Raw genomic sequence first — 9,655 nt, 5'->3', positions numbered from 1 at the left:
GAAGAAGAGCATAAAAGAAAAAAGATGTGATATGTTACATGATCTAACTATAGTCCAATTTGAGTGAAAAAAATGTTAATGTTAAATGTAATACAATCAAACAATCTACTCAAAAAAGAGCCATGTGCAACTTCCTTCCCAAGTGTTCAATCTAAGAGTTTATTTTCATTGACAATTCGAAGAGTTTATTTTCGTTGATAATTGCATCCCAGATCAGAACTCCTTTCTCTTCCATTTGTCTTTCATAGTCTCAGCGAGACTGAACCCTCGACCATCATATAGTACCTTTGTTTCATCGCCTCAACCAAACTGAACCCTTCCCCCTTATATGGTAATCACCCTCATATGGTAATTGTTCCAAACCAAATTTCTTTGTGAGTAATATCTAAAGGCATCTCCATTTATACACAGTGTGTCTAAAACATTCACCAATCTCCAAGCATAGAAACCACACTGAACCATCCACCATCATATGGTGCCACCATCATATGGTGCCTTTGTCTTTCATCACCTCAGTATGGTACCTTTGTCTTTCATCGTCTACACTGAACCCTTCACTCTCCCTCATGTGGTAATTGTTCCAAACCAAGTTTCTTTGTGAGTAACCTCTAAAGGCGTTTCCATTTATACACAGTGTGCCTAAAACATTCACCAATCTTCATATAAATTTTCCAATGTTTTTTTTTATATAAATTCATATTCTCAAAAGTTTTATTTTATAATTCAATATAAATAAAAACAACTTAAAACCTAAAGAAAATGAAATCTTAAATTCAAACATTAAACATGCATTAAATTCTTAAAGAAATTCCACTTCATAAAAAAAATTTAAAGCTTCTTTATCTAAATTAATATTCTTTATTTTACAATTCAATATAAAAAAACAACTTAAAACTTGAAAAAAATGTGATTATACATTATAGATTCAAATAGTAAACTTATAATTAATCCTTAAAAAAAATTCTATTCACACAAAATTTCCAAAATTACATAAACTCATATTTTCACAAAATTTATTATAAAATTCAATATATATAACATAATTATTAAATTTATTGATTGTTTGGGCTGCTGCAACGCGCGACTCGGCCCTGCAACTCGCGAGATCCGCACCCGGCGGATCTTGAAGCCTGCGCGCGTGCCCGCCCTGCATCCCTCTGCTCCCTGCGGACAAGCCTGCTGCTGCATCCTCCGTCCCCTGCGAGCTGGATCGCCGAGAGCTCTTTCCTTTGGCTACGGTCGGTTAGGGTTTGCCGCCGAAGGCCCCAGCTTCTGGCTGCGGTCGGCCAGGGTTTGACCTGCTTCATCATGGAGGAGCCGGATCGCCCCCAGGGGCCTTCCTCCCCTTCCCCCTCATCTGTTGTTGAGGCCTCCAGATCCTTGCTGCCAAGTTCGTGAAAAGACTTGAAGACATTCCCGAGATCGCTCTTCCTCCTGAAGGGCCGATTCAAGTAGCTTTGTCTCTGGCGGATCGCGCTCTGGTCGGTCAGTTTACAGGTCTTTGGCCCTCCCCAAAATCAACAGAGAACTGGGTTGCTAGAAACTGGGCTCCTCTGATCAAGAATAAGGTAATGTCTTACTTCCTCGGAAGAGGATACTTCCTATTTGAATTTTCAGATAAAGAGGACAAGGATCTAATTTTCAGAAATGGCCACTACTTCATGGGGCCTCAAGGGCTGTATCTGAATAAATGGACGCCGGACTTCGATCCGGCGATGGACGTGCCTTTTGTCGTCCCGGTTTGGGTAAGGCTCCCCAACCTCCCGGTCCACTGTTGGAACTGGGATTCTTTGAAACACATCGGAAACACCCTTGGGAAGTTCATAGATAAGGCCAACAGCAAGTACTAGTACGACTGCGCTAGAATTTGTGTGGAGGTAGATCTGGAGGTCGGATTACCAGAAGCCATTCAAAATAAGGGTCGACCCTTGGACGCATGTTCAGAAGTTGGACTATGAACAGCTACCGTTCAAATGCCGGAAGTGTCAAGTCTATAGACACTTCGCTAGAGATTTCCCGACCAAAGGGGTAGAGGAAAAAGGGAAGGAAGAAGGATGGAATCAGGCAAAAAGATCCAAAATTGCTTTCGAGAAGACTGCAAATACTAACTCCAGAACCAACCAATCGGGCCCTGCTCAGCACCCACCCATGGAGAGCCAAGGAAATAAATTTGAGATACTGGGATCTGAAATCATGAACACCCAGGAGACTGAAACTACGAAAGAAGTCTCCCCGCCCAAATATAAAAGCGAACCGCGGAGATCTAAAGGGAAGATATTGGAAGAGGAGGAGGAAACCCAAGACTCCGAGGATTCGGAGGAAGAAGGGGAAATAGGAGATTCGCAGTCTACCCCCAAAAGATCTACAAGAGGCCGAATGTCAACAAAAGAAAAAAGGGAGCAAGAAACATACAAAGACAAGCTCCAGGGCAGCCAGCCAATAGAGAAACTTCTAGCAAAAACCCCGAAGACGAAGAAGATCCAAACCCAGAGCTCCAAAGGAGCTCACCACAGCAAAAGTAAATGATGAAGATAGTCTCCTGGAATTGTAGGGGAATGGGCTCCAAAGCCAAAGAAGAAGCAATGAATAGTCTAATAACACTGGAAGCCCCGGACATTCTTCTCATCCAGGAGACTAAGCTGGAGGATTCAGCCTTCCTCCAAACAAGCAGAAAGTTTTGGAAAAAAGATGGAGCGCATGCAACCTCTGCCTGTGGAGCATCTGGAGATCTGGGGTCGCTCTGGAATCCAAATAAGTTCTCCCTTATCTCTGAGTCCCTGAATACTCATTGGATTTTGTTAAAACTGCAGCATTTAGAAACTAAGGAAACTATTAGTCTGGTCAATGTATATTCCCCTAACAATGCAGGTGAAAAGAAAACATGCTGGAACTCCATCAAAAGCTTGGTAGATCTGGAAAATTTGGAAAACATTATCATAGCCGGGGACTTCAATCTCACCCTCCTTTCGTCAGAAAAAAGAGGAGGCAGCATTGTCAGAGATCCGGCAAGAGAATCAGTAGAAGACCTCATGCAAGACTGGGATCTGATAGATATCAAGCCAATCGTCGGCAAGTACACGTGGTCAAACAAGAGGGTTGGCCCGAGACACATAGCTGCAAGACTGGACAAATTTTTAGTGCAAAGCTCCTTTCTACTCCTTGGTCTAGAAGCCAGATCGCATATTCTCCACAACAGCATATCAGATCATAAGCCCATCAGCCTTGAGCTATTGACCACTAAGGACTTGGGACCTATTCCCTTCAAATTCAGCTCCCTGTGGATCAAAGAAAAAGATTTTATGGAAAAAATCAGAGAGTGCTGGAAGAAGCCAGTCAATGGATCAACGTTTTTTGTATGGGAGGAAAAACTCAGAAGAGTTAAAATCATGCTGAAAGCTTGGGCCAAGACCCTGCCTAATCCGGCAGCGGAAAGGAAAAAATTCAAAGTGTGTTAGAAAGACAACATCTGCATTTTGAAACAGCGGAAAATACTAAGGCTGAATTGGAAAAGGAGGCCAAACTCCAACACAGTTTCCATAAGGCCTGTCTGGCAGAGGAAGAATTCTAGAGGCTCAAGTCTAGGAGCCTCTAGCTCAAATCTGGAGATACAAATTCCTCATTCTTCCACAAACAAGCCCAAGCCAGGAAAGGCCGCAACTCCATCAGCGAGATAAAGGAAGACAATCAAGTTCTGAAGGATTTTATCAACATAAAAAAGGCAGCTACAACTCACTTTGAGCAGCTGTACAGAGAAGAAGCTGGAGCTAATGTCAACGTTGCCCTGTTGGACGCAATCCCTATCATGATCACCTCTAAAATGAACCAGTCTCTAGAAGATAAAATCACACTAAAGGAAGTTAAGGAAGCCCTGTTCTCAATGGACCCAGACAAAGCCCCGGGCCCAGATGGTTTCACGCCTAGGTTCCTCCAAGTTTGTTGGCAGATAGTAGAAAACGATTTTTACAAAATGATACAGAAATCTCAGGATTGTCAAAAGATAGGTGGCAGCACAAACTTAGCCTTTCTCGCTCTCATTCCCAAAGAGAAAGGAGCGAATTATTTCAGCAGATTTCGCCCAATTTCCCTTTGCAATATTGGGTATAAAGTCATCACTAAAGTGATAGCCAATAGATTGAAAAGGATCCTCCCCAAAATCATCCCGGATAACCAAGGTGGTTTTATCCAAGGCAGGCAATTGGTGGACAACTTCGTGCTGGTCTAAGAGGTGATTCATTCCAGTCTTCACCGCAAGGAGAAAGGTATGGTTGTCAAACTAGATCTTGCAAATGCTTTTGATCATGTTAGGCATAGTTTTTTATTTGATGTTTTACAAAAAATGGGGTTCGGCCCAAGCTTTATAAAATGGATTAGAGCCTGCATCTCGGAGCCACGGATTGCCCCACTGGTAAATGGGATGGTAGCTGACTTCTTCAAAGCCTCTAGAGGGTTGAGGCAGGGGTGCCCCCTGTCCCCTCTCCTTTTTGTTCTTCAGGCCTCTGTTCTCAGCTTCTATCGTCAACGCAAACAACAGGATCAAGAATTAGCTGGTCTTTGTATAGCTAGAGGGGCCAAAAGCATCAACCATGCACTCTTCGCGGATGACACCATTTTGATGGGGGCTGCATCACCGCATTCAGCGTCCAAATTTAAAGAAGTCCTAGAAGAATACTGTAAGATCTCGGGTAGTGTTCTAAACAACGCCAAATGCCACATTTACAGCTGGAACATTCCCGCCTCAACTGCAAATTCCATTGCTCGCTGCCTGGGGTTTGAAATCTCTGTTTCATGGTCCTCGTTCAAGTACCTGGGATTGCCCATCTTTCACTCAAGGGCGTTGGGCAAAGACTGGCTGTCACTGTTAGACAAATTTAAACTAAAATTGTAGGTCTGGGGGTCCTCCTGGCTAAATTTAGCAGGGAAAGCAGTTCTCATAAAATCCGTGCTCAGCAGTCTTCCTCTATTTAAATTTTCAATTCTATTAGCACCTGTAGGAATCATAAAAAGGATGGAGGACTTAATCAAAACTTTTTCTGGAAGGGAGGTAAACAAAACGAGAAAAGGTTTTCTTTGATAAACTGGGATATTGTCACCAGACCATTCCAGGAGGGAGGTTTGAATTTTAAAGATCTCAATGCTCAAAACGTAGCCATGGGAGCCAAAATAATTTGGAAGATCATAGCTCCAAATCCTGGCTGGGTGCAAATTGCGCTATGGAGAAAATACTTCAGAGGACCAAGAACTCGATGTCTAGACCAGCCCAAGAACAAATTCAACACCCCTTTCAACAAGTTCATCAGCAAAACCAGTTCTTTAATTAGAAATCATGCATTCTGGGTTCCAGGCAATGGAAAGTGTATTCATATATGGAAGGACAACGTTCTCAATAGACCCCCGCTGGCTGAAGTATTGCGCATGCCTGACTTGCAGCGCTGGATGACAAAAGCAAATATCAATACGCTGTGGGATCTATCTAATTGGGAGGAAAGTGCGTGGGTCCGTTGGAAACAACTTGCTGCTCCTGCTCATCTCCGTTCTGACCTGAATTCTCTATCCACGCATTTACATGGGCTCGCTCCCATTCTAAAAAACAAGCATGATGTGAGAGGCTGGGGAATAAATCGAACAGGCTACTCAATAACCCAGGGCTATGCCAAATGACTAGAGAGGCCTCACGTGCCCCCCAACCCTGCTCCCTGGACTGACATTTGGAGAATTCCTTCAATCCCCAAGGTTGATCACTTCTGCTGGCTCCTTTGTCACCAGAAAATATTGACTGAAGACAGGCTACAGAAAAGGGGTTTCTATGGGCCGTCTAGATGCTCCTTATGTAAGGAAAATCCTGAATCTGCTCTACATATTATGATTGAATGCAAATTCGTATCCTCTATCTGGCAAGAGCTTCTAGTCCCCTGGATTCATAATTTCACCTTGCCATCTTCAGTTCCTGAATTATTTGCAAATTGGATGACCAAATACCCAGGCCACCCTCCAAAAAATAAAACTGTCAGGTCAGCATGGAGCACTTTACCAAAGTTTATCAGTTGGCAAGTATGGCTGGAAAGGAACCGAAGGATTTTTCGTAATAAAGAACAAGATTTCATATTAGTGGCCAATGCAGCAAAATGCCAGCTAGCTGAGTGGCTGGAAGACAAAGGGGATGATGCTAACTTAAGCCAGCAGGACATTGAGCTAGGATCTGCTCTTAATCTCAAATTCCCAAAAGCAAACAGTTCTCCCCCTTCTTGCAAAGATTGGCAAATCAGGAAAAATGAACAAGAATTTCAAATCTGGATGTCCAACCAAATTCTTCCATCTCTCTTCTTTGATGGGGCTGCCAAAGGGAACCCAGGTAGTGCGGGAGCCGGAGGTATCATAATAAATCCAGACGGATCAGCTGTCCACAGATTCGCTTGGGGTCTAGGCCACTCTACAGGCATTCAAGCAGAAGCGATGGCCCTCTTCCAAGGATCCAAATTTCTCAAAGAACTGGGCTATAAGGAGGCAAATGTCTTTGGAGATTCCCAGGTAATTATCCAAGCATTGGCGAACAATTCCAACTCAGCAGACCTGCAACTTGCAAGGATAATCTCAAGGATCAAAGGTATGACAAAGAATATGAAACTGAAGTTTTTCCATGTTTTGAGAACAAACAACAGAGAAGCAGACAGCGAGGCAAACAAGGCAGCTCAACTAGACATTGGCTCCCTTCTCAGAGATAATGAAGTTCTTTGGGACCCAATTCCATAAAGTGAAATGTCTTTTTGTCTCCTTCTATATCAGTTTGTTTGTATCTTCCATCTGGGGAAATTAGCAGCAGAAAGTTTGTTTGTATCTTCCATCTGGGGAAATTAGCAGCAGAAAGTTTGTTTGTATCTTCCATCTGGGGAAATTAGTAGCAGAAACCCACTTTGCCAGATGTAAAAAGAAGAGGATATTAAGAGTAGAGGGCATAGTTCGCTGGCTGAAAAGTCAAGCAGAAAATCTACCTGCCTATTGTAACCGATTTCATGGCTTCTGGCCGCCCAGTTAATGAAAGCTCATACCTGTTTCTGCTAAAAAAAAACATAATTATTAAAATTAAAATTAAAATATGCATCCAATTATAACTTTTTTAATAGACAAATTACAAATACAAATTTACAGACAAGTAAAATATTAAGAATATATCAATAAAAAATTCAATTTATTATTTTTATTAAAAAATTATTTACTTGATGCATATAAAAATAAAAAAAATAAATAAGGAAGATTATGATTTGGCGACAAAAGGAGATGGCGTCCGGGCGATCCTGTCTGAGCGAGGGTTATGGTTAGGGTTTGTTTTCTGCAGTCTGCGATCGAACCCTCCAACTGTGCAACCGTCTCTCACCATCGCCGTTCACCGTTTACCACAACCGCGGAACTTCAGTTGACCTGCAGGTATCTTCACGGGCAGTTAATCACCGGCATTGGGAGGCACTGTGACGGAGTGCTACACGGTCCGTTTACCATCTGTAACTGTCTTTTTCGCCCGTCTACTTTCCGTTCCGAGGTGTCTGCAGATCCTAGGCGCAGCTGGCTATGGAGGATAACGAGGCCGTTGATTATTCGGAGGACCCATTGGAGGGGGTCTCCATCTGGCGCACTCCTCTTGCTTCTTCTGGAGGTATGTACAGCTCAGAACCACCTGAACTTTTTCCGCCGATTTCTTTCTGTGAACCTCATCCGCACATCCCGGTGGTCCTCCCGGACGACCCGCCGACCTGGCCTGCATTATCCACGCCCCCGCACTCTCCGGCTACCCTAGGGTTTGTAGCAAGTTGTATTAACCCTAACCCTGGTTCACATCCTCCGGTTGCGGGTTCCCATGCCCTCCCTATCTCTGGGCATGCTATTGGTATCCCTGTTTCCATCGGTCCTCCATCCGGTAGTTTTACTGTTGTACCTCCGCTCTCTGGAATCCCCTCGTCCTCCGGCTTTCTGGGTCCATCGTTCACTCCCAATATCCCGACCCCGCAGCAATCCTTTCCCCCCCCCCTCCTGATCGTCCTCTCAGAGAACCTCCACGGGGGCCTAAGCGGAAATATAAGTGCTTTAAATCCAGAGAGGAGGACGTTTTTCTAAGGTTGGAAGACGACATCCGCTGGGGCGAGGCTATGGACTTTGCGGATCGTGTTTTGGTCGGTCGCATCAGGGGCCGAAACTACTCGGCTGCACGCTTGAAGCAATGGGCAGCGGAAGTCTGGGGCCACCATCTGGTAGAAACTCCCTTTGTGCAGACCTTCGTGCGGGGCTGGTTCGCACTTCGCTTCGCGCGTGCCGACCATACCAACTGGGTACTTTCATCATATTGGCATTTTGAGCATGCCCCTGTGTTACTGAAGAGATGGACTCCGTTATTTGACCCTGAAACGGAGCAAATTGGCATTGGACCTGTATGGATCCGTCTTCCAGGGCTTCCACTCCAGTACTGGTCGGAAGACATTTTCAAAAGGATTGGCAATGCCATTGGAGGATACATGGGCTATGACAAATCCTTTCAGCAGACGGGTATGATGGCCTATGCCAGAATTCTTATCAACTTGGACACGAGAGGAGGCTTGCTGGAATACATTACCATTCAGTGGAGGGACACGGAGCGCAAGCAGATTATTGACTATGAAGGCGTTCCTTACAGATGCCGCAGATGTCACAAAGTGGGCCACTTGTACAGAGACTGCCCACTCCACAAGAAATCGACTCCGAATGACTCGGAGGAAGCTACACCACAGCCTCAGAACATCCCCTCTGAGTCGCATCCTGTCAGTGCCCCTGGTGTACCGGACCATCCTCAGCCTGCGGAGGAGCCTCGGAGCACAGAGACTACTGACAATGCTGGGGAGCCAATCGATCCGCCTCCATCCTCGTCGGCACCGGTGCAACCTCCTTCCGAACAGGAGGACCTGGAGCAATCGGGTAAGTTCTCTATTCACTCTCCGTCTACTCCTTCTTCATGTATGACAATAGGCATATCATCTCATCTCATCGCCCCTGCATCTGATCATTCTACATTACCCTCTGTTACCTTGGCATCCCCTTCACTGAATCATCGATTGCACTCTTCTCTCATCTGCTCTCTTCCTCATCCACCCCCGGTGGCTCCGCCCTCTATTATCTCTTCGACGCTAGCCACCTTATCTCTAAATTCATCTCCATCTCCCCCCCGCTACTCCTTGCGACCCCGTCTGAAGGACAGGGGACCTGATGCTTTTGGACTAGACCTATCCCGTTTGTCCATGTCTCTCAAAAATTCCCGTGGACGACCCTCTGGTATATCCAAAGCGAGGCACACAGCGGACGAAGAAATCGCCCTTGGGCGACAGCAGACTATTCTCCGGGCCCTTAGAGCGAGGAATGGCCCAGCCCCCTTTCCCTCATGAAATTTCTCTCCTTCAATTGCCGGGGCTTTGCTAGTACAGCCAAAAAACTAGCACTTAGGAGATTGCTCTTATCATCTCAGATGGACTTCATTTTTCTTCAAGAGACCCTCTGTCAGGCCGAAACTCTCATTCATACCCTCTCAGCCTGGTTCCCTTCCTGGACCTTCCAGGCATTAGACGCATCTGGCCGATCAGGGGGTTTGGCCATTGGGGTAAACAACAGAGTGGCGGAGATTAAGAACACCTTTGGGGGAAGA

The 9,655-nt window shown here is 45.1% G+C and overlaps 1 protein-coding gene across 1 annotated transcript; it reads left to right on the top strand.

Annotated features, from left to right (window-relative positions):
* The first annotated feature begins 5,859 nt into the window (after window positions 1-5,859).
* On the top strand, window positions 5,860-6,747 carry LOC149198139 (uncharacterized). The gene has a single exon (XM_089408931.1). It carries the CDS (start codon window positions 5,860-5,862, stop codon window positions 6,745-6,747), a length of 888 nt encoding a protein of 295 aa, XP_089265057.1.
* Window positions 6,748-9,655: the final 2,908 nt, after the last annotated feature.

The sequence above is a fragment of the Pinus tabuliformis genome, chromosome 2_2, assembly GCF_031772625.1.
Source record: "Pinus tabuliformis cultivar Carrire ecotype Pingquan chromosome 2_2, CPIR1, whole genome shotgun sequence".
Taxonomy (NCBI): Eukaryota; Viridiplantae; Streptophyta; class Pinopsida; order Pinales; family Pinaceae; genus Pinus; species Pinus tabuliformis.
The sequence above is the reverse complement of the archived record's forward strand: the minus strand, read 5'-3'. Positions and strand labels throughout refer to the sequence as shown.

What these genes read in the sequence shown, in the direction of transcription:
- LOC149198139 (XM_089408931.1), top strand. Translation starts at nt 5,860, where the DNA reads ATGATTGAATGCAAATTCGTATCCTCTATCTGGCAAGAGCTTCTAGTC.